Consider the following 25,908-nt stretch of genomic DNA (forward strand, 5'->3'; position numbering starts at 1 on the left):
ATTTTGCTTCCATTTAGCGTGCAAATTTGGTTCCATACGTTTTGTACCATTGCATGTCACCATATGCTCACACTAGCAGCGATGGTGCTTAGCTTAAAAATGAACATAGCAGGGCTTGTTTTGGTGACAGATGATTATTTGAACAAGCTTATTGACGGGGCTCATTCTTCTAACACAAAAAACAAATACACTACGCCGCAAGCCATCTGAAGGCATTTGCAGTATTCGCTGGGACGTCTCTCACTAAAATAGAAACACTCTCGAATGAAGAGCTTGACAAATTTCTATCACAGTTTTTCGCTGGACTGAGGAAAGCAGATGGCAGTCAGTACACTAGGCATGTGAATCTCTACACTACCAGCGATACAATACATATAGTGATACATGACGGTACGATGCAATATGATTCACCCCTATTCCCGATGCGATTTGGTATTTATTTGATGGCGATTCAATTCTTCAGAATGCGATATGATGCAATTTTGTGCAGTACGAATAATGATGGGTGTTGATAAGATTTTAGCTATCGATGTCATTTTCAGTTCCGCATATTGATCCGATTCTTTATCGATTCCCTCATCAATACCTCTTGTGAATTTTCTATGCATTAAAAGTAGGCTTTGCAGGTTTTCTATGTCAACAACATTTCATTGTCTTAAAGTAAATAAATATGAAATTGGTCACTGGATCCTTGATCTCTGGACATAAATAAAAATCCATAAAATCTGCACATGGTCACTGGATCCTTGATGTACATGATGGATCCTTGATCTCTGGACAGAAATAGAAATAAACAATATCTGTAGTTTTTGTCAAAAGCATTTTATTTTAGATATTAATGGCACAAATGTAACTCCATAGACCGGAGAACCATTGTGTAAAACTCCAGTGTGGAACAGAGGACAATTCTTGCCCACAACAAGACAAGAGTCCCAGTTCGTGGCTTTAATCCACACAAAGCTGACTCATGAATGACATCTTTAAATGGCTTTGAGAGGGGTTAATGAAGAAATTGTGGACCTGCCACTGGAAGCGAAGCAGAGAACCAGCAAACAGCGCGTCGAAGCGCTACTTCATTGTTTCAGGCAGACCTGCTGCAGTCTGCAATCATCGTAGAGAAATAATAATTTCCTGATAAACACCCTCAAAAACAATGGCCACTCCGGTGTCCCTAGCTGAAGGGCCGATAAGGGAATCGTTAAGCAAAAAGGCTATTGATGTCATCATTTTTGTTGTGGTAGAAATGTGGTTTCTAGCTTCTGTCCGTGGTGCATTCATTGTGCATCGGAAAAAAATCGATGCAGGCAGGCCGCGACCGATCCATCGCAATTTCTCCCGTCAATTGAATCGCTGCACACTGAATGAATTGATGCACTCACGTTGCGCATGTGTGTATCTAGATACCGATTCGTATTGATTAGTCTCCACATGCCTACTGTACACGAAAAAGTCAAAGCACGCATCAGTTACGGACGACATGGTCAGGATGGTTTTTGAACTATCTGATAGCTTTTGCAAGTTGACTGAGAACAATTTTCGATTGCTATTTAAAGTTCGTGTCAGACTGTTTGGAACCACACCAAAATGTAAGTCCCCTTTCTCTTGTTTATAAATTAATAAAATATCAAGTGACAAGGATCTATTTTTGGTGTTTATATAAGACATAGTGAATGCTTTTTCATTTGTGTAATGGAAAAACCTTTCATATTATTGCACTCATAAACATTCATTATTTTTGTATGTTGTTGTATCAGAAATGGTAGAGGTGCTTGTGGTGCCATACATTTTTGAGATGGCTCCTAAAGAGGAACCTGACTTATGGACATACAGAATTTGGCTCCAGATGCCTTGATTTAATATTTATTTTTTATTCTCTACCAGTCTGGTCTTCAAAATAATAAGAATGCATTGGTTCTGCGGAAATTATTTAATTATGTGTCTGTATTCTTCTGAATTTTTCCCTGCTGTTTGAAACAAGCAGCCAACTTTGTACAGTATATGTAAACATTTGATCCTAAGAATATCTCACATAGTGAATAGGAATAAATTATGCATTTTACAACTATTTTTGAATAATTTTATATGAGGATGAAGTCAGCATTTTAACTGACTCAACATGTATTGTTCAGTAACATGCAATGTGTTGCAATGGAGAAAATGGGCTACAAGGTACATGCAAACTTACGGCCTACACTGTATATATGCAAGTTGTGTTTTTAGGCAGGGTGATATTTTGCCCCCAATTATAGGTTACTGTGTGGCCAGGGAAAAGTCACTCTATATATGCCTGTAAGTGGAGCCTGTGTCCTTCAGGCTGAGAGATATTTTTAAGTTGCTAGGCTGGTCGTGTTTTCTGTTTTAAGCAAAAAAAAGAAAAGAAAGAAAGAAAGCAAAAAGGGGGGGGGGGGTCGCAATAACAAAAGCTTTCAGAGAATAATGCCTATATAAAGTGCAGGATATAAAAGCGAGTGTTCGGCACGTGTTGACACCACCCCATTCTATATATAGCTTGGTTAGCTGCCTGTGGTAAAGAGTTTTTTTTTTTTTTTTTTGGGTGAGTGAAGAATGGTAAACCTCTACTGCCTGTTTCAGCCTTGAAATAATCCTCAGTTTAGTAAGAAAGTTTGTCTTGGGAGTTCACCAGAAGACCTAAAGGGAATAACAACCCTCTGTTAGCACATGGAAAGAGATGTGTGTGTGTGTGTGTGTGTGTGTGTGTGTGTGTGTGTGTGTGTGTGTGTGTGTGTGTGTGTGTGTGTGTGTGTGTGTGTGTGTGTGTGTGTGTGTGTGTGTGTGCTGTATTCATTCCCTCTCTCTCCCTGTTTTGTCCTGATGAACTGTCTTAATCTTTTGTTTGACATTTTTGGAGATTGTCCTCATTTCTCTCAGCCATGTTTGTCATCACCTTGTCAGCTAATTAAGGCAAACCATGAGAAAAAGCTGTAATTACAACTAAATATTACATTTAGAAAATTTGAGCTTAATATTTAGCATGAGCACTTAATAATAATAATAATAATAATAATAATAAACCTTTCTGCTATATATACCTTTAATCATTTTTTGGGGGGAGGGCAGGGTGCACCTATCTTAACAAATGTCTTTCTTTTCTAAACATGACTAGTGGTTATATAGACTCACTCGTCATGCTTGACCCTCTGAACGTAACAGTTTTGAGTAGAGTGGGGGTTGTTTGAGGGGGGGGTGTCCTCCTGTCACATCTTTTACTAATATTTTCACTGCACCTGCAAATCATACTACTCTGAAAACGGCAAAATCATGTCTAGAAATGGGTATAACTCAAACATGTTTTTGTGCCATTAATGCAGGTAGAAAAACATGTAGTACAATTGTATACACCCTGAAACAAAAATAAGGGGGTGTGGGCTGGATATAATATAGGAATCAACCTGTCTGTCTATCTGTCTGTCCATGAACCTTGTAAGTACTTCTATACCCTGCATGGATTTCAGTGGAACATCTCACACAGCATATGAAAATGTGCAAGAAGAAAATAATTCCATTCAGATATCAGACATCATCAAAGGGAGAAACTTGGAGTTTTGTTTTTAATTAAAGCATTATGTGATATTGACTTCTTAAGTGTAACGTCTCTTCATCTGCTTCATACATTTCAATGAAACTTTAGACAATAGTTGCACACCTATGTAGATCTCACATGATGAAATGCTGTTTTATTTTTATTTTTTTGTTTTAATACATCATATTTGCCAATTATATGTATAGATTAGCCATGGCTATATAATACATGCTACTACTACTACTACTCTGTACTCTTTTCCACTCTTCTATTTTACTCTCCCTTTTAGATATTTAAATATACCTTACTGTACTAGCATAGTTCCACCTAGAATTGGAATATAATATATAAGATATACCTTACTGAATTTTCATGCATGCAACTAGTATCGGGTGGGGGGTGATCATTTTGTGAGCTTGATCACAGATCTCTAGTTCGAGGTGCCTACAAGTGTTCCCAGTATTTGGTGGGAGGGGAGGGAGCTCTGCAAGCTACACACACATATAACTGCTTCTTTTATTGTGTTATTATTTCTCTCACTGTAACTCTCCATTTAGTTTGTCCTCTGCCGCAGTCTGAAATTCAGTCAAACAGTTGATTAATTTTTGTCAGATGACTGTTTTGTCTACGCTGAGTTATCCAAGGTTTTACATTTTTTGTTTGTTTTTAATTTAATTTGGATAGACAAAGCTGTTTATTTTTGGAAAAGCATTAACTGAAATGTCATCTTAGATTAGCGGACACCCATTTCAAACCCTTTGGTGGGTTGTGGAGTTAAAAGGCTTTATAAGTTAGGGTTAACATTAGTCATTATGACCACACCAAAAATTACACAGACTATATAATGAATTGAAAGCTTTGAAAGTCATTTTAACAGATTCTTGCTTGCATGCATGTTTTAAATTTCTCTTGTGGCTGTCAAGTCCTGCTGCTGCTGCCGATTCCCTTGGTTGGCTGCTGTGGGATCATATCTTCTGACGTTTCACAGGCGTGTGGCTCAGTTATTTAAGTAGGCTTCTTTTAAACTAGATTAGATTAAAAGATTAGTTTCTGTCAGTTCAGCAATTGTTCTCTCCTACTTCTTTGTCTTTTGGCTCTTCCCGTTAGGGGTCGCCACAGCAGATCAATCGTTTCCATCTCACCCTGTCCTCTGTATCTTCCTCTGTCACACCAACCACCTGCATGTCCTCTCTCAGCACATCCATGAACCTCCTCTTTGGTCTCCCTCTTCTCCTCCTGCCTGGTGGCTCCATCCTCAGCATCCTTCTCCCTATATACCCTGGGTCCCTCCTCTGCACATGTCCAAACCATCTCAATCTCGCCTCTCTGACTTTGTCTCCAAACCGTCCCACCTGAGCTGTCCCTCTGATATGTTCGTTCCTACAAGAAGTAGGAAATGGATTGTTCTAAAGCTAGTTTAAAACTGAAAAAAAGCCAAATTTGCAGAGGGTCTATTATACTCAAACAACAGCTTCGTTGGGCAGGTCACGTAGCCAGGATGGATGATACACGCATGCCGAAATTAATTCTCTTTGGCGAGCTCAAGGAAGGGAGACGAAACCAAGGGGCCCCCAAAAAGCGCTATAAGGACCAGCTGAAGAAACAGCTCTCCCTTGCAGGCATTCAGCATCAGTCATGGCAGCATCTAGCTACAGATAGACTCAGCTGGCGTTCCAGCATCAAATCCGCAAGCCTGAAGTTTGAGGCAGAAAGAAGTGAGGCCTCACGCCAGAAGCGTCAAAGACAGAAAGAGCGGGCAGCAGCACAAGCCCAGCCTACTCAAGTGTTCATTTGCCCCAAGTGTAACAGGTCTTGTGCATCCCGCATCAGACTTTTCAGCCACAAGAGGGCTTGTAGAAAATAAACTTTAAAAAAAAAAAAAGGCCTTCCCACTGCCAACAACAAAAGCCAAATTTGCAGAGGGTACTTTTCATTTACATTTACTTTGAAAATCAACTTAGACTGCCAAAAATGCATGTTTAAAAAATGTGTAGTGGAATTATTCTCAAAGGTATAGCTAGGCATTAGTACTTTCTGTGTTAACAGAGATTTTGATAACTGCAGCAGTGTTCACTGCCGACATAGTTTGTGTTACAGAATCAGAATATCTTTAATTGTCATTGCACAAAAGTACAACAAAATTGAGGTAGAGCCTCTCAATTCAGTTTAAGAGCTGTTTAAGAGACACTAGAGATAAAAAGAAACAAATAACAGACACAATATGTTAAAAATAAAACATTTAAGAACTGTATAATTAACACTAAAGAGTATTGCACATCAGAATATTGCACATCTGTATTGAGTGTTCAGGTATCAGGTTTGTTCAGTGTTCAGTGCAATAACGGCTCTTTTGTACACACTGTTCTACGGTGGGTGGGATGAGTCTCTGAGGATGCTGTGGGCTCTCCTGAGGCAGTGGGACCTGTAGATGGCCTCAAGAGAGGGGAAAGGGCAACCAGTGAGTTTTTGGGTGATCTGGATGACCCTCTGGAGCACTTTCCTCTCAGCAGCAGTGCAGCTGGCAAACCACAGTGTAATTCCATAGCTCAGGACCATCTCGGTGGAGCAGTTGTAGAAAGCCACCTACAGCCTCTTTAACAGTTTGTGCTTCCTGAGAAGTCTCAGGAAGTACAGTCTCTATTGAGCCTTTCTCAGGAGTGCAGTTTGCTTAGGAGGGCAGGTGTTTGCTGCCCAGGTTACATCCTTCTTCATGTGGGTGCCCAGGAACCTGGAGTACGAGATCCTCTCCACATATTCTCCGTTTATGCAGATTAACTGCAGTTTTAACTACAGTTACAGTTAGGTAACAAATCTCAGACACCAATATGTAAATAATGGCGAATTCTCAAAGGAATGTTAAAAATTAAAGTGTTTTTTGTTTTTGTTTTTTACTTATTGTCATAATTTGTTGACTTTCTTAGATATTTTCACATCAGTTGTATTTTGGCAGCAAAATCATCATTGTGCCTTCCAAAAAGAAGTACATAAATGTAGCACACCTGAAGCACACTGCCTTTGCAGACTTTAGTGAATGATGGCAAAAGATGATCTTTAATTCTTTGAGTATGCAGTCAGTGAATTTGGTGTGGTGTGGCGGGTAGCAAAAAGTCTCAGTACAGTTGAAATCCTTGGGAACCCCCAAAAGCCTTTGAGGTTGCCCAAAGAAGTTGCAGTCTAGTCGAAATCAAAGAAGCCCACTGTACACCGAGCTGTATGCCTTGCTTCATAAGGATTACAGACTTTTCACAGAGTAGCTAATGTTTACTTCAGAAAAGGCAAACGAGCCAGTGCCCTGGACCAAGTACTTGGGGCAACAGGTTGCAGAGCTTTGAAGACAATAAGCTGTTTTATTCATGTGAGTATTAAGCTTTTACAGAACATGTTGGAATAGGATTTGTATTGATGCATTTAACATATGCTTTTGTCAAACGCAATTTACATTTGAGAGCAAATACGGTACAAAACGGAGAGATTGCAACATGTCCTCAAAACAACCAGTTTGTGCAGGGGTCGTCTTTGAACCTGATTTGGATCTGTCACATTTACTTTACTAGCACGTTGACACTTGACATTACGTTCCGCAAAGTTGCACCCTAATTTAAATTAACGTCATATGTTAAATTGAATTAAATTGTGTCTATTCATGTTTTTTAAGAGGTTACATTGCTCATCTGATTCCCCAACTGTTTCCAGTTTAGGGAATATGGCAATTTCAGGTGCAAAGTGACAATTTGATGAAACCTCAAGAACAAAAACAAATATTACAGCTATATTGGTGATGAATTTTGGGTGGCTATCTTAACATTTGCCACTTTGATTTTGAGAATTATTTGGAGAAGTAACTGAACAGTTAAAAATGCCATTGGTAAACGTGCATATTTAACTCGCTCAATCTAAAGAAATGTTTTAAAATGACTGATTAGACATTTATAAGCTTACCTTGGCCTCAGTGTCTAGCAGCACTGCTGCTATTGTTGTCATTGTAACTGCTGTCATTAATCGTTGATTGCTGATGAGGGGTTTGGTCTAAGGTAAGAATTAGGGCTCCAGTTAAAATATATATATATACTGACAATGATTATTTTGATAGCAAAGTTCTGCAATCAGTGATTTTTAATTTTTATACAAACCTTTTTAAAATTGTGTATGAATATGTAGAAAATTGTATTTGAATTACTGTAAGTTGGCTGTTGTCCTTTTGAAAATTTAAACAAATAGTTATTAAAGTTTGATTGTCTTTACCCTCATTAAATTTCATCCTAGACTATTGCCCTGTTCCTGTTGGTCATACAATAAATTGAGTTCATCCAAGTTTCTGAGAAATTTTCCAAGCAGGCATTGAGTATGATTTGTAGTGGGCCCTCTCTTTTACAGTGCAAGTGTACATTTAAAGATATGTTGTAATTGTGAAAAAATCTTTAACTGTAGGGAAGTGTTGTCAATTTTTTTCCATTTAGTTGATCTTGGTAATATACATACCTACAGCTTGTTTGTACACAATGTTACAACTGTACAGGGATCTCTTACTTTCACTGAAAGGCCAAATGGGAGGCATATGCATTATGACCTTCAGTGTGTCTTAAATGAACTCAGTTAAATTGCTTCCTTTATTTTTATTCCCCATCACTGTGCACCTGTGTTTACAGAAAGCTGAATTAAATATACGTATCTTGTCTCCCAGAGAGAGTTGAGAATCAAATGTAAGACTTGAACTGAAAGAACTGATATATTGGGAAAACAAAACAATTCATCCTCTACTTCACTGGCAGAACAAATAAGAGGGTCATCCCATAGCAAATTCTACAGTCAGTGAATTACAGTGACCATAAAAGCTGGCCATATTTTAGTTTACCATTGAAAATTTGTTGTGATTGCCTTACCACAGACTTACCCAAATCAAGTTGGGGTCACCAGGTCACTCTTTCAGATAATTCCTAAACCACGCCTGAATACCAGAAAAATTGAGAAATAATAATAATAAAAAACATAAATCTATAAAAGCTATATTTTCTGAGATGCAGCATATTGAATTTCTGAGGTTTTAAATTTTGGATGTTTTCATTTTAGACAGTTTGGAGAGCTATTTTTCAGCTTGTAATTAAGGTTGAGACCGATCTGATCCAGTGTCTGGATCAACTTCCGATACCAAGGTAATTCAAGTATTGGAAAATACAATACAGCCTGCGACGTTTTCCGATAAGAGAGAAGCCACGTCTGTGAAACCTCTCCACTGCTGCAAGCTCTCTGCTGTGTTTGCTGAGCATGAGGAAGCTAGGGGGAGGGGGAGGTTTCTGAGCTGAAGCTGAACTGTTTCTTCAGTGCACCGCAGCCGAGGGTTTTAAGCCACGGGTGGCAGCAAATTTCGGCCCAGCTCTCGGGTTCAAATTGTCTGTGCCGCCAAGGACGGATTTTTCCGAAAAAGAACTAAAAATGTGTGCTCAATAAAATCAGCTGCTTCGGCATCCCAAGGCTGTGAAACACTATGAAACAGCAGCTCAGAGCAGAGCACAAGAGTGGAACTAAGCAGAGTTTGTTTCTGTCTGCTGAATGTGAAGAAAACTCCATCAGAATCCTTTAGTGTTAATCCAGAATTGCTCGCATGAGCCTGGCTGGCAATAAATTTAGAAATTTACAGTTTGTTTTACAGTTGAAAGACTTTGTGTTTCCAAAAAGTTTCAAGTTTACTCTTAGCAGGAAAACAGCGAGTGGGGGGGCAGAGAGAGAGAGAGAGAGAGAGAGAGAAACAGAGAGAGAGGGGGAGAGGACTTTTTTTTTTTTGCTCCAACACTTGATTTGACAATGTAAACGTATGTTTCAATTGAAATTGAATTGAGAGAGGGAGAGAGAGGACTTAATTTTCAATTTTTACTGTAACACTTGCTTTGACAATGTAAAAATATGTTTCCAGTGTCAATAAAGCCCCACTGAAATTGAGAAGGAGAGGGAGACTGAGAGAGAGATGGATGGAGAGAGACAAACAGAGCGCTGTCTTTTCTCTTTTAAGTATACAAAAGTAAGTCTATAAATTTATGGACAATGGACAAACGTATGGACAATTTAAAGTTTCCAATCCACCCAACCCGAGATCTAGGTAGAATATAAAATAAATGTATAAATATGGTAGACAGTAGAATGTGGTCAGTGAGGTTATTTTGGAGTTGGAATAATATGTATTGTCAACTGCTTTATATGACATCTGATGGCCGAAGCTATGTACCAGTGTAACAGGTGTAGCTCCAAGTTAGAGCACATCACATTATATTTTTTAAGTGAACAAAATAAAATTCAGGCTTCTTTGATGTTATAAATGGTCTTAATCTTAAAGTAAAAACATATCCCTAAAATTGATTAAATGAACTAGTTGGAAATGGAAAATAATATATTATAGAAGTACACATAGGGCTGGGTATCAATCAAAAATTTTCAATACCAGTACCAATTTTGATATATTTACTTCAATACCGGTTTCTGAACGATACTTTTTTCAATACCAATTTTATAAGATCGATTCTAACAAAAAGAAAATTGCATTACACATAGTTCTTGAGTTTTATTTTTCAGCTTTGGTAATTTTCCACTCCAAGCAGTTTTCTTACAGAAAAAAAATAAGCAACAAATAATTTCCAGTACAAAAGAACACTTGAAAACACTGTAGTTTTTGTCAAAAGCATTTCCTTTCAGACATTTTGGCATGAATGTCTCTCCATAGTTCTGAGCTGAGCTCAGCTGGCTGCTGCACGTCAGCGCAGAATGTCTCATTTTGGGAGATAAAAACTTTTGATCGATTGCAGTTTATTGTTTGTATTACAACATTTGGAAAGAGGTATCATTTGATTTGAATGGAAATTTGCTTTGAAGTTATTAATTTCAATCGGACTCTGTCTTTCTAACGTGACTCAATCGGCAGAGAGCCACGCAGCGTTTGGAGCTGTTTGAACGGAACGTTTCTTCCTCGCAACAAGACAGGAGTCCCAGTTAGTGACTTTAATTCAAATGTGACGCATGATTGACACATTTTAATGACTCTGAGAGGGGTTAAGAAATGGATTTGCCGCTTCTGAAAGGCAGTGAAGCAAAGAATTGAAGCAGCAGGTCGGAACAGTGCTTCAGTACTTCAAGCTTCAAAACGATGCACGTATTAAGTTGCAGTTGAAGCGGAGTCCGGTGGTAGAGATTTTGAATCAGGCTGCTCGTGCTCTGTAATGTCCACAGGTGGACTTGAATGCTGAGAGGAGGACAGCTGCGGGCTGCTCTTTTTGCACGTGACTAACCTCTGGGTACCGAAACTTGGCACAGAAAGACGAGGCATTTTTTGATACTCGGTACTACCGAAGCATTTCGGTCGGTGTCACAAAAGAACCGAAGTTCAGTACCCAGCCCTACTTTCAGATGGGTAGCTTGACAAGTGGAGTGGATACTAAAACATTTCGAAGTAGAATGAATCACCATTTATTTAACATTGTAAGATTTGTCACTTGTATAATATTTGCATGTATTTATCATTTAATAAAAATACTAACTTGCTGAAAGGTGCTTCAACACTTGTGTACAACTGAAAAATTTACATCTTTGAGAGATGAGGTGTTTGCTCAGGTACCTAGTTGGGCAGAATGGAATATGTCAATACATTTCCTCCTATGAAGTTCTCAGCTGGTTCTTTGTTTTAGACTGGCAATCTTTTCATCTCAATCAGTGTTTCATCACTTTTATTGTTATTGAATAGTATTGTTTGAACTTGTGTTTTACTGTTTCTGCAAAAAAAATAATAAATAAATAAAAATAAGTTGAAACACACATTTGTGCCTTTTGTGAAAGGATTTTTTTTCCCCCCTCCTCTTCAAACAGATCCCTCGTGGAAGACGACGACGCTCACATGAAAGTGGCACTGGGGTATGGTGATATGGGCATTTCTGCTCACCTTCAGGCATCAAAGACTGGAAACACTCGCTTTTTCACAAGCAACACACACAGCTCAGTGGTTCTGCAGGTGAGATTTGTGACTTTTTTTTTTCTTTTTTTTTTTTTTTTTGTAAGCGCATGTATGATTACGGTAAATAAGATTTGGATATTTTTTCTTTTTAAGCTGTTATGACCAATGAACGCAATACGAGATTCGTGCTATTATGGTGTAGCCTGGGCTGTGGCCGCAAGGCCTGTCTATCTCATAAATACAGTTGCAAACTGGAAAAATAGCAAGACCAAGCAGAGAGCGCATGCATTGAATTCTGCTGCTGTGGTCAGTAAAGCCCCTGTCACAGTGGCATATTCGTAGAGCTGCTCATTACAGCGTATCGTCTACGCTGTAATGAGCAGCTCTCCGCCCACTTCACGTGGAGTTTTTTCTCAATACACAGCAGTATGTTGAGGGCTACGCGCGTAGGACAGAAGAAATTAAACATGTTTAATTTTCTTTGGCGTACAGCACAGCATGGAGCCTTCACGCGAGTACACACAGCGCCGTGCTACTGTCCGCTATTGTGAGCCCGCCCACGCTTCAATACGGTACTGTACGCCATTTCACATCTCCCTGTTGTTCATCTGGAGCTATAAATGGAGCTCTCTCTCTCTCTCTCTCTCTCTCTCTCTCTCTCTCTCTCTCTCTCTCTCTCTCTCTCTCTCTCTCTCTCTCTGTGTCACACACACACACAGAGAGAGAGAGAGACCGCGCGCACTATCAATAAAAGTGCTCTCTGCCAGTTTAATGAGTCACAGCGTTTCGTTCAGGGCAGCCTTTACCACAGCCAGACTCAGCAGCATCTGGACACAAAGAAAGTGATCCACCAAGACAAAAAAAATTATAATAATAATGTTGAATGACTCTGTTTTTGAGCCGCACCACACCCTGCAGTAGAGAACAGAGGCAGAAAATAGCACTGAACTGGTTTAATAGCGGCATGGTACACGCAACTGTGTGCACACATTAAATTGCGAACACACGCAGCTGCAAGTATGAACGAACACTGAAAAAGGCTGAGTACGCACGTATTTCGAGCGTATTTAAATGAAACACAGCGCTGCAATGAGCAGCTCCACGAATACGCCAATGTGACAGGGGCTCAAGTGACATCTGTAAAGCTACAAGTAACTGATTTTCCTGAATGCTTATCAGTGTCCTCAATGCTGAAAGCAATCCCAGCAACTGGACAGAGCCATGGGGATGCCCATGTATCACCTGGCTTTGTCTGACAGATAGATAGTTATTTTCCAGAGATGAAACTGGACCATTTGTCTGCCTGCATGGTTGCTCCTAGACCTTGTTACAGCATATATTGTCGCTAGTGACAATATACGCCGATATTCATGGCACATCACGACACATATTGTCTCTGGCAACAATATGTGTCCAGCTTTTACAGCACATATTGTCACCAGCTACAATATATGCCAGGTGTGTCACTACATACAACCCCTGGCAGTAATTATGGAATCACCAGCCTCGGAGAATGTTCATTCAGTTGTTTAATTTTGTAGAAAAAAAGGCAGATCACAGACATGACACAAAACTAAAGTCATTTCAAATGGCAACTTTCTGGCTTTAAGAAACACTATAAGAAATCAGTAAAAATAATTGTGGCAGTCAGTAACGGTTACTTTTTTAGACCAAGCAGAGGGAAAAAAATATGGAATCACTCAATTCTGAGGAATAAATTATGGAATCACCCTGTAAATTTTCATCCCCAAAACTAACACCTGCAAAGCTAAACGAAAGGCATCATTAACACCTAAACAGAAAAAAACAAGGTTACAATGGGCTAAGGAAAAGCAATCGTGGACTGTGGATGACTGGATGTAAGTCATATTCAGTGATGAATCTCGAATCTGCATTGGGCAAGGTGATGATGCTGGAACTTTTGTTTGGTGCTGTTCCAATGAGATTTATAAAGATGACTGCCTGAAGAGAACATGTAAATTTCCACAGTCATTGATGATATGGGGCTGCTTGTCAGGTAAAGGCACTGGGGAGATGGCTGTCATTACATCATCAATAAATGCACAAGTTTACGTTGTTATTTTGGACACTTTTCTTATCCCATCAATTGAAAGGATGTTTGGGGATGATGAAATCATTTTTCAAGATGATAATGCATCTTGCCATAGAGCAAAAACTGTGAAAACATTCCTTGCAAAAAGACACATAGGGTCAGTGTCATGGCCTGCAAATAGTCCAGATCTTAATCCAATTGAAAACCTTTGGTGGAAGTTGAAGAAAATGGTCTATGACAAGGCTCCAACCTGCAAAGCTGATCTGGCAACAGCAATCAGAGAAAGTTGGAGCCAGATTGATGAAGAGTACTGTTTGTCACTCATTAAGTCCATGCCTCAGAGACTGGAAGCTGTTATAAAAGCCAGAGGTGGTGCAACAAAATACTAGTGATGTGTTGGAGCGTTCTTTTGTTTTTCATGATTCCATAATTTTTTCCTCAGAATTGAGTGATTCCATATTTTTTCCCTCTGCTTGGTCTAAAAAAGTAACCGTTACTGACTGCCACAATTTTTTTTCCTGATTTCTTATAGTGTTTCTTAAAGCCAGAAAGTTGCCATTTGAAATGACTTTAGTTTTGTGTCATGTCTGTGATCTGCTTTTTTTCTACAAAATTAAACAACTAAATGAACATCCTCCGAGGCCGGTGATTCCATAATTTTTGCCAGGGGTTGTACAATCGACTGCACCAGCGACAATATGTGCTGTGAACATTGGTACATATTCTCACCAATATGCTGCAACAGTTGTGTGTGTGTGTGTGTGTGTGTGAGAATAATAATTTTGCATTTTAATTTGTGTATATAGATGGCTTTGTAGCCATTTTTAAATATTTTTATTTTGTTTGTTTTTTTTTTATTTTTTATCTTTTGTTCTTTTGTTTCTTTTTCTGTTATCATCAGGACCACGATATAAATAAGTCTGTGTTTTTTCATACCATCCTCGGCAAGTATATGTATGTATTTTAATCCACTGGATAAAATTTATTTTTAGGATATCAGAATACTGTAGAACTTATAAAATTTGCAGATTCTGCTTATTTAAGTGATAATTCAACAAAGATTTCTGAAAAAGAAAAAGTTTGTGTTTTCTGCTTTTGCTAGACCGGAAGTGGTGTGCCCTCTCTCAGCCACCATGCAAGCATTGCGAGGGAATTCAAAAAGCATTTCTGTGAAAATGAAAATTATGACTGCGAGGACATGCCATATTTTTCTATTTTGTGGGGGAATGTAAAACACTTCTACAGACTCCTGGACCGAACAGAACACGCAATCTTGTTAGCCGTGCTGCCGGCCGACTTCAATTCCTGGACCATTCAAGCGTGCAAAGGGGATTTAGCCGGGAAGTTTGCATCATTGTGGCTCATTTTGGAATGCCTCTCCAAATTCCCTCTCTTCTGTAAAGCCACATTTGCATTGCAGATAAGACAGATGGATTTGCCATTTGAATAAATGAAAAAATAATCTTCTTCCGACTGAATGAAAATAAGTTTTAGATTTTATTTTTCCTTTGTCCTCCTCACCCGTCTTCTTCTATGGTGTTTCTTCTTCTTCCTTGGCATTTGATGGCAGCCGGCATCCTTATTGGTGTATTGCTGCCACCTTCTGCTTCAGTGTGTTATAGCTCTCGATGAGTCCAGATTTTTTTTATTTTTTCATGCAGTCGGCTGGAACTCAGTCCACAATCGACTGGTTGGACACACCAGGTTCAGAGTGTTTCAAATATTAAAACCATTCACACACTGAGTAAATATAAAGTCTTAATCTTACCTGTTCGTTTCAGTCTGATTCATCATCATAGCCTGACGAAAATAATAATAATAATATTTTTTTTATTATTATTACTATTATTATTTTAACAACTAAAATATTTAAATCAGTATTAATCTGGGCCAAAGATTTACTGTTAGTTCTGGGCTATTTAATTGATGAACTATATTACAATGAGCAATCAGAGAATTCTGACGTCCGCTAATCCAGATCTGGATCACCTCCAAAAATCAGTGGAGTCTTCCATGCCGTAATATCTCTCTGTGGTGTAAATTTGGTGGGAATCCATGAAGTAGTTTTGGTGTAATCCTTCAAACCCCATTTAAAGTGAAATCTTGATACAGAATCCGGATCACCTCCAAAATTTAATGGAGTCTCCCTTGGCCTAATATCTGTCTGGTGAAATTTTCATCAAAATCCATGGAGTAGTTTTGACGTAATCCTGCTAAGAGACAGACAGACAGACAGACAAATAGACAAATAAATAAATAAATGCCAGTGATTTTTATTACGTCCTTGGCGGACATAGTAAGTTTACTTAATTTAACTTTTCTGCATAACTAAAGTGGAATGCGAACCAATACCTTTTTTTAATGTAATGTCTAAGCTCAGGCATTACTGGGTCTGTTTTGGATTCTAGCTTTGAAATCAGGTCAGTTAGGATGAGGGAAGCCAAAAATATGAAAATGATTATGGCTCTTGTGGTTAGTAATCTTATCAAACAAACATGTAGGTTGTGATAACTGTTTTGGTTAAAAGCAAAGAAAATGTGCAAAAGAAAATACAAATACATCACACATTACAGTACTAAATTACTAAACTACTACTATTACTAAAGTACTAAACTAAATTGGGGGGGGGGGGGGGGGCGATCGGGGTGAGAAAATAGTCATCAAAAAAAAAAAAACAAACCTTCTAGAGTGCATCCCTGGACATCAGAAACCCATCAGAAAGCGACCTCCACACTTTCCACAAAAAACTCCACTTTTATCAAAATTGATGACCCCCCCCCCCCCTTTCAGAACCTGACTACAGGCCTGAGATTTTAATTGGTATCGAATTAATTAAAAGCTCTAGACAAACTGTCCCCTTAAAATGTGTTTATCCTGAAGAACTTAAATAATGTAAGGCTAAAGTCTTTCTATAATATGGTGCTGCATTGGAAAAGAGCAGCAGTGGTTAGTAAGTGAAATATAATCTTGTTCAGCAGGAGAGTAATTTGCTGTTTTCTTAGCTGTACCTTGTTTTATCTTAAATCCTAGGATATGATTGCAAAAGGGTTTCTATAAAAAGGTAAATGGTGAACAGCTTATGATTTGGCACTGAAAAAAAAATTCACTAGTGGCATCTCATCAGACTTTACTCTGTGCAGTTTTTAAATTATTGCACACAGTATCGCTATTTGACAGCCTCCTCATCTGTAAAATTTTGAACTAATTCTTATAAAACATCAACTTATAAGTTGATGGTGTTTTCTGTGTAAATTCGAATGCGCATTGATCTCATCTTGGGACAGTAATTCAACACAAATGTTATCAGTACACTTTCACTTTTAGGTTCATGTTTTGAAGAAAAAGGTAAATTAACCTTAATTGCATTTATGATCCCAAAATTTCTGAATAATCCATTCACTCACTTTAATTGCCTGGCTTGCTATTTCCTCCTTTCACCACAGACACAGACAGCAGACTCAGGGGTGTGGCCACACCTCCTGCACACAGCATGAAACTAGAGTGACACAGTCTGTGGACATGAGATGAAATGTCAGTGATTTACAGAAACGAATAATCACGGCTGTATAATCCTACTGTGCAGAGTCGCCCCGTGTACTCTGCGTGCAGTTCCGTGAACCGAACCGTTGAGTGTGTACCGTACAGTTCAGTAGAAATACATGTATTGTGACACATCTTATATATACACATACATAAATTCCCACCTACATTTACTGCCTTCCTCAGCAAGTCGTTGATATGGAAGTTCGCATCAGCTCAACAAAACATGCAGAAGTTGCATTGTTTACTGCTGCCACAGCAATGACTACCTTCGGTCACCAGGTGCTGGCTGCTTTTTGTCCTCACTAATCTTTGGTGTGAGAATACACTAAGGAAGTAAGAACTTTTCTAGACCACTGAACTAATCACATCAGTGTTTCTCATTTAGCTGGTGCAGTTGGAGGTGACCTGCCTAACAGTTCATCTATTTGAGCTTTTTGTTGGCTGCACACTTACTAAATTAAGCCCAAAAAGATGGAAAATACACTGTGGTGTGCTGGGAAAACTGAGCACCACAATTGTGAGTCACCTGAGTAATGTTTTGTGTTTCTTGGGTGGCAGTCTGATCAGGAATAAAGCAAGGTGTCCTCCTCTTAAATGATGCCATTCAAGTTATCTGAGAATAAATAGCTACCATTCAGATGTCTCACTTTCCTCTGATTGTTCTTCTAGGGATTTGATCAGCTGAGGATAGAAGGCTTGCTCTGTGATGTCACACTAGTGGCTGGTGATGGAGATGAAGCATTCCCTGTACACCGTGCCATGATGGCCTCCTCCTCTGACTACTTCAAAGCCATGTTTACAGGTGGGTTCGCTGAGCTTTCCACTAGCCAACACCATAACATTGTGTTTTCTCTTTGTATTTTATTCTTATTATAATTTTCCATGCAGTCCGTTGTCCCACTATGATTTGAGATTAAGAATTAACTTCAGAGAGTTCACCTTTTGTCTGCTTCCTTGCAGTGCTCCATGTGTATCTGTAATACTTGGTAGAGGTTTCTGCAAATCATCACAGTGCATCATATACATGTAATGGATGATAAATTTGTTACAGCCGGTATCATCATCATGATGTTGCATTTTGTGTTGCGGTACATTACTTTTAAATCTTGACTACTCTTAAAGTAATTACAGTGGGCTATAATAATATTTTCAGGCACAGTTTTTGAGGTTTGTGAGCACATTGCCACATCCATCAACTCAAGGAACTGCTTTGTCTCCTAAGTGGTAGATCCTCCCGGTCTATCTTTTATCACCCAAAGTAATCATAGACTAGACCATTTACCACCATTTTTTTTTGTCCTGATGTTCAGGAAAATACACAGAAATGTTGAATGCTTTACTTAAAATTTGTTGTTTATCTACATGTACATTTCTTGTCCACTTAGAAGCTAAAAATACAAATGTTAGCTTGGTATCCTATTTTTCTATGAACTAGACCAAGTTAAAAACGATACTGATAACGCTTCTACTCAAGAATCCTGATTAATTTATAAAGCCACTTATGAATTCTGTCTTGACTATCATTTATCTGCCGCCGTTACATGTTAAGTGGGCAGCCCCTTTTTTGGGCTCATCAAACTACAGTAAATGTATTCACACTAAAATCCTTTTCACATTGTGATGATGCTGCTGCTCACTGAATACCTGGTCATCAGTCTCCTATGTTTGTGTCTCTCTTGCTCACTCATTCGCACTTCGTCACTGGTACACACATCCACTGCAGTCACATTTTGCTGTGATCACCACTTTCTCCACACTGGCATGAACAAAACAGAGTGCAAATTCACTAGCCTGTGCTTGAATGTCATTAGCAATAATAGAAAGCTAAGGATCAAAGATGTGGTGTTTTGATCACAAAAAAAAAACATGAATAGGCTCAGCTGCGTCATGGAGCTCTGTCTGCATGCATAGCAGGGTGAAAAGAGTGCATCCTTCATTGTTCCTCAAGCGGCTAATTTAATGTGCCTCACTGTTTAAAACCAAACAATAAGAAAAAACAACACAGAGCAGGTCACTCAGTTTGGAAGGAGTTGGACTACCACTGTGTAGACATGAGTTCAATTCCCTGTCATGCTACCTGTCTGTGTCCTTGGAGAAGCCACTTCATCTGCACTGTCTCAGTCCACCCAGCTGCAAATGGATATGAGCTGCCATGTGGAACTGCCATCCAGTCCAGGAGAACTTGTAGACCCCCATCCCCTACAAACTATTTAATCCAGGGATAAACACCAGCACCAGTGGGTCTCAGGGGTCCATACTGGACTTAAGTTCTTCAAGTTACAGTTTTAAAATAATGACCGTACACGCAGATAAATGCACTGCATAATTTTTTTTGTCGGTGGTCTGCTGTTGACACAGTTTTGTTGTATTTTATCAGGTTTTTACATTAATTTTAATGTTGAGTGATCATCTGCAACTGTCTTGGTATTATATATCAAGCAGTACACCTGGGTAATTCTACAGTAATGGCCTTACAGTCAGAGCAAAACTTTAAGGCCAGATTTTGCTGTCATTGTATGTGGGCAATTCTGTGGTAATGGAATTACAAACAAATTTCATAATTTTAATTTAAGTATGAGGTTTGGAAATTGGCAGTTGATTTGTTTCTGTAATGGAAGAGACAAAGTTTGTTATGTTTGTTGAAGTAGGAATTTTTGGTCATTACAGATTTCGTGGGGTTGCAGGTGTTCCAGTAGGTTTAGGTGTAAATTTCCAAAATGCTTTAGTTTTATAAGGTGTACACATCATAGTACAAGTTAAAATGCACAATCTGTTCTTAATGTCTTTTTTTTTTTTTTTTTTTTGAGCTATCTGCATTTATTTAACAATTGTCCTGGGTAGCTGAATTGTCCCATTGCTTGTCATTCACAACCTAGAGCTATATTATAGAGTGGTAGCGACAGCACCATATAGTATCAGTTGCCAGACTTGACTTTAGTTTTACTGAAAGTACCTTTATGCATCTACTTTATCTTATTCTGTTCTCTTTTCTGGTTCAGGCGGAATGAAAGAACAAGATTTAATGTGCATCAAACTTCATGGGGTTAACCGAATAGGCTTGAAGAAGATCATTGACTTTATCTATACTGCCAAATTGTCGCTCAACATGGAGAATCTGCAAGACACTCTTGAGGCTGCCAGCTTCCTGCAAATCCTTCCTGTGCTGGATTTCTGCAAGGTCTTTCTCATATCTGGGGTAAGGATGCAACTTGCAGTCGAGCACCTGACTTGAATAATTTTTGTAGCCAGTTGTAAGTCAGTTGTGTTCAGCCAATTAAGCTGGACTTGACAACTCAGGTGTGGATAGAGCAGTTAAAATATTAAAAGTAGGTGTTCTCTGGGAGACTCTTCTGCACACTGACTGTACAGTAAACATTCTTTACTGTTTAGTCATAATTACCTGGGAAGAAATAATTGCTAGCTCTTAATAATTTGCTGCACTAAACCCTATTTTCTGTTGTTGGTGTTGCTTGCTTTATTATGGCCAACAATTCAGCTATGGTTTCCTAAAACATGTCAATAGCTTTCAGATACTGTTGGTAACATAGAACAGTCACAAAGAGTGGTTGCTGCAACCCAACAAGAAATGTTACCCATCATTTGAGGATAGTTTTTGCAAAAAAAAAAAAAAAAAAGGTATTCTGCTGACCAGTGGTCCCCCAGTCTAGATGACTGCCTTCTTAAGACAGAATTCTCTTTTTAAAAAAAAATCAAAAAGAACATTTTTTTATTCTTTGTTTATTGTATTATTTATGTTCTTTGTTGGTGACACCCTCTTTCCCAAGGAATCACAGTTTGATTTGTGGCTGGGTCAGCACTGCTGCATACTTCATCTAAGCGAGGTCAAACAGATGCTGTTCCACCATGTCAGAAAAGATTCAGGGCCTAACACCTTTTTTTTCCCCAAACACAGGCACTAAGATGTGTACTTATCTTTGTTGTCTCCGCTAGATGAATAAATCAGGATACTGTTAGAAATGTTTGGTGAATTTGATTCATATTTCTTTGTTGTCTCACATGCCTGAGCTGAAGTAACGATGAATGCTGGCCTGGGAGGAAAAGGCATGCAGCTAACTAACTCTTAGTGCATGCTTAGTCAGTACACAAGATACATGTGGTTGTGCAGTTGTTGGTGATACAAATTTAGTAAATTTGTCAGGCGTGACTCCTTCCTGTTTGATTGTTAGAGTAAGAGCTTTCATCTTTTTAACCGTAGCCATCCAAATATGGCCATCGGGTATTGCAAAGGCTTTGCATCTGTCTGTCCATCTGTGTGTCTCTCCGTCTGTCTGTATAAACAGCATAAGGTCAGTCCTATTACTGCCAGGGTCTTCAAATTCACAGGGAACATTCTTGGCACACAGACCTTGGACGACGGCCAACCTTGACCTATATTAAGAGGTCAAAGTGTCACATTCTGTTTCCTGTTTTTATGCTATGATTCATGCAAATTAGGTGTTTTTTTTTTTTGTTTGTTTTGGGGTTTTTTGGGGGGGGTGAGGGGTGACAGCCAATCAGAGTACAGAGACACCGTGACATCACTGGCTGGTCTCTCTCTGGCTGCTAATTCAACATGGCAGACTCAGCTCCGAAACTGCTATGTTTCTGTGTAAATCTAACATGTTTCTCATATATTATGTAAAAGCCAGCGAGAAATAAACACTTCTAAAACTGAATGCTGTTTTTGTAACCCGATAACACCTCTGGAGTGATTTACCAGACATCGCACGGATGTCAGTGTGCACCACATGACACATGGTCAACGGTTAACTTCCTCTCTTTTCAAAAACTCATATATGGGCGCATGCACGCCTTCCTGCAGATGCTGTTAAAAGGTTCATAAAATATTGTTTTGATTGATTGAGTTTATCCTGCAACATCCATAAAAACATAGAGATGAATGTGTCAATGATACATGGAATAATACAATAAAATATAAACACTTATTTCCATTATGGTCTTTGTTATCACATCCCAAAATAGAGGGGCTTGATTAAACATGCACAAATTGTAAACAAGACAATAGGATCTTAAAATTAATGTAAATAGACTGGCTAGGCCACTCCAGGACCTTGAAATGCTTTTTAGGGAGCCACTCCTTCGTTGCCCGAGTGGTGTGTTTGGGATCATTGTCATGCTGGAAGACCCAGCCACGTTGCATCTTCAATGCTGTCACTGATGGAAGGAGGTTTTGGCTTAAAATCTCATGATACATGGCCACGAGCATTCTTCCCTTAACACAGATCAGTCGTACTGTCCCCTTTGCAGAAAAACAGCCCCAAAGCATGATGTTTCCACCCCCATGCTTCACAGCATGTGTGTGTGTGTGTGTATATATATATATATATATATATATATATATATATATATACACACTCAACAAAAATATAAACGCAACACTTTTGGTTTTGCTCCCATTTTGTATGAGATGAACTCAAAGATCTAAAACTTTTTCCACATACACAATATCACTATTTCCCTCAAATATTGTTCACAAACCAGTCTAAATCTGTGATAGTGAGCACTTCTCCTTTGCTGAGATAATCCATCCCACCTCACAGGTGTGCCATATCAAGATGCTGATTAGACACCATGATTAGTGCACAGGTGTGCCTTAGACTGCCCACAATAAAAGGCCACTCTGAAAGGTGCAGTTTTGTTTTATTGGGGGGGGATACCAGTCAGTATCTGGTGTGACCACCATTTGCATCATGCAGTGCAACACATCTCCTTCGCATAGAGTTGATCAGGTTGTCAATTGTGGCCTGTGGAATGTTGGTCCACTCCTCTTCAATGGCTGTGCGAAGTTGCTGCATATTGGCAGGAACTGGTACACGCTGTCGTATACGCCGGTCCAGAGCATCCCAAACATGCTCAATGGGTGACATGTCCGGTGAGTATGCCGGCAATGCAAGAACTGGGACATTTTCAGTTTCCAAGAATTGTGTACAGATCCTTGCAACATGGGGCCGTGCATTATCCTGCTGCAACATGAGCTGATGTTCTTGGATGTATGGCACAACAGGCCTCAGGATCTCGTCACGGTATCTCTGTGCATTCAAAATGCCATCAATAAAATGCACCTGTGTTCTTTGTCCATAACAGACGCCTGCCCATACCATAACCCCACCGCCACCATGGGCCACTCGATCCACAACATTGACATCAGAAAACCGCTCACCCACACGACGCCACACACGCTGTCTGCCATCTGCCCTGGACAGTGTGAACCGGGATTCATCCGTGAAGAGAACACCTCTCCACCGTGCCAAACGCCAGCGAATGTGAGCATTTGCCCACTCAAGTCGGTTACAACGACGAACTGGAGTCAGGTTGAGATCCCGATGAGGACGACGAGCATGCAGATGAGCTTCCCTGAGACGGTTTCTGACAGTTTGTGCAGAAATTCTTTGGTTATGCAAACCGATTGTTTCAGCAGCTGTTTGAGTGGCTGGTCTAAGACGATCTGGAGGTGAACATGCTGGATGTGTAGGTCCTGGGCTGGTGTGGTTACACGTGGTCTGCGGTTGTGAGGCTGGTTGGATGTACTGCCAAATTCTCTGAAACGCCTTTGGAGACGGCTTATGGTAGAGAAATGAACGTTTAATACACGAGCAACAGCTCTGGTTGACATTCCTTCTGTCAGCATGCCAATTGCACGCTCCCTCAAATCTTGCAACATCTGTGGCATTGTGCTGTGTGATAAAACTGCACCTTTCAGAGTGGCCTTTTACTGTGGGCAGTCTAAGGCACACCTGTGCACTAATCATGGTGTCTCATCAGCATCTTGATATGGCACAACTGTGAGGTGGGATGGATTATCTCAGCAAAGGAGAAGTGCTCACTATCACAGATTTAGACTGGTTTGTGAACAATATTTGAGGGAAATGGTGATATTGTGTATGTGGAAAAAGTTTTAGATCTTTGAGTTCATCTCATACAAAATGGGAGCAAAACCAAAAGTGTTGCGTTTATATTTTTGTTGAGTGTATAATGTGTGTGTGTGCATGTTTACTCTGGGATACCAACAACTGCAAATTATAAAGAAGCCAATGCTCATACGACCCAGGGTATTTATGTGTTACATTATATTTGATACTTCCAACCTGTTTAAAAGGTTTCTTGTCAGGTTTAAGGCTTTTGCACTTGAACCTAAAGCTCTGCTCAAGTACTGCAGTGCAACCAGAAGTCCAGGAATGGAACCATTAACCTTTTGGCCACCACTGCTACAAACTAAAACTTGGAACTGAATGATTTCTTGATCATGTACATTTCAGTTAATACAGTGAGGAAAATAAGTATTTGAACACCCTGCAATTTTGCAAGTTGTCCCACTTAGAAATCATGGAGGGGTCTGAAATTTTCATCTTAGGTGCATGTCCACTGTGAGAGACATAATCTAAAAATAAAAAATAAAAAAAAAAGTCCAGAAATCACAATGTATGATTTTTTGTTTTTTATAATTTATTTGTATGTTACTGCTGCAAATAAGTATTTCAACACCTGTGAAAATCAATGTTACTATTTGGTACAGTAGCCTTTGTTTGCAATTACAGAGGTCAAACGTTTCCTGTAGGTTTTCACCAGGTTTGCACACACTGCAGCAGGGATTTTGGTCCACTCCTCCATACAGATCTTCTCCAAATCTTTCAGGTTTGGAGTTTCAGCTCCCTCCAAAGATTTTCTATTGAGTTCAGGTCTGGAGATTGGCCAGGACACTCCAGGACCTTGAAATGCTTTTTATGGAGCCCCTTCGTAGTTGCCCTGGCTGTGTGTTTGGGCTCATTGTCATGCTGGAAGACCCAGCCATGACCCATCTTCAATGCTCTTACTGAGGGAAGGAGGTTGTTTGCCAAAATCTCGCAATACATGACCCCATCCATCCTCCCTTCAATACAGTGCAGTTGTCCTGTCCCCTTTGCAGAAGAGCACCCCCAGAGTATGATGTTTCCACCCCCCTGCTTCACAGTTGGGATGGTTTTCTTTGGGTTGTTTTTATCCTCTAAACATGGTAAGTGGAGTTGATTCCAAAAAGCTCTATTCTGGTCTCATCTGACCACATGACCTTCTCCCATGCCTCCTCTGGATCATCCAGATGGTCACTGGTGAACTTCAAATGGGCCTGGACATGTGCAGGCTTGAGCAGGGGGACCTTGGTGCCCTGCAGGATTTTAAACCATGACAGCATCATGTGTTACTAATGTAATCTTTGTGACTGTGGTCCCAGCTCTCTTCAGGTCATTGACCAGGTCCTCCTGTGTAGTTCTGAGCTTTCTCAGAATCATCCTTACCCCACAAAGTGAGATCATGCATGGAAACCCAGACCGAGGGAGATTGACAGTCATCTTGTGTTTCTTCCACTTTCTGATAAATAATCATAGCAGTTGTTGTCTTTTACCAAGCTGCTTGCCTGTTGTCCTGTTGTCCATTCCAGCCTTGTGCAGGTCTACAGTTTTGTCCCTGGTGTCCTTAGACAGCTCTTTGGTCTTGGCTATGGTGGACAGGTTGGAGTGTGATTGATTGAGTGTGTGAACAGGTGTCTTTTATACAGGTAACAAGTTCAAACAAGTGCAATTAATACAGGTAAAGAGTGCAGAATAGGAGGGCTTCTTAAAGAAAAATTAACAGGTCTGTGTGAGCCAGAATTCTTGCTGGTTGGTAGGGGATCAAATACTTGTTTGCAGCAGTAACTTGTAGTTAACAACAGTAAATAACAGTAATAACAGTAAATTATAAAAAAAAAAAATCATACACTGTGATTTCCGGATTTTTTTTTTTTTTTTTTTTAAGATTATGTCTCTCACAGTGGACATGCACCTAAGATGAAAATGTCAGCCCTCT

At 39.5% G+C, this 25,908-nt stretch overlaps 1 protein-coding gene across 2 annotated transcripts in view; it reads left to right on the top strand.

Annotated features, from left to right (window-relative positions):
- klhl13 (kelch-like family member 13) overlaps window positions 1–25,908 on the top strand; it is a 76,965-nt gene that overhangs the window by 19,052 nt on the left and 32,005 nt on the right. For both annotated transcript variants that reach the window (XM_034178554.1, XM_034178553.1), the window contains 3 exons: window positions 11,387–11,528; window positions 17,737–17,869; window positions 20,067–20,263. In XM_034178554.1, the coding sequence (XP_034034445.1) occupies window positions 11,387–11,528; window positions 17,737–17,869; window positions 20,067–20,263 (472 nt within the window). The remainder of the gene's footprint in view (window positions 1–11,386; window positions 11,529–17,736; window positions 17,870–20,066; window positions 20,264–25,908) is intronic.

Source organism: Thalassophryne amazonica, chromosome 9 (assembly GCF_902500255.1).
Source record: "Thalassophryne amazonica chromosome 9, fThaAma1.1, whole genome shotgun sequence".
Lineage (NCBI taxonomy): Eukaryota > Metazoa > Chordata > Actinopteri > Batrachoidiformes > Batrachoididae > Thalassophryne > Thalassophryne amazonica.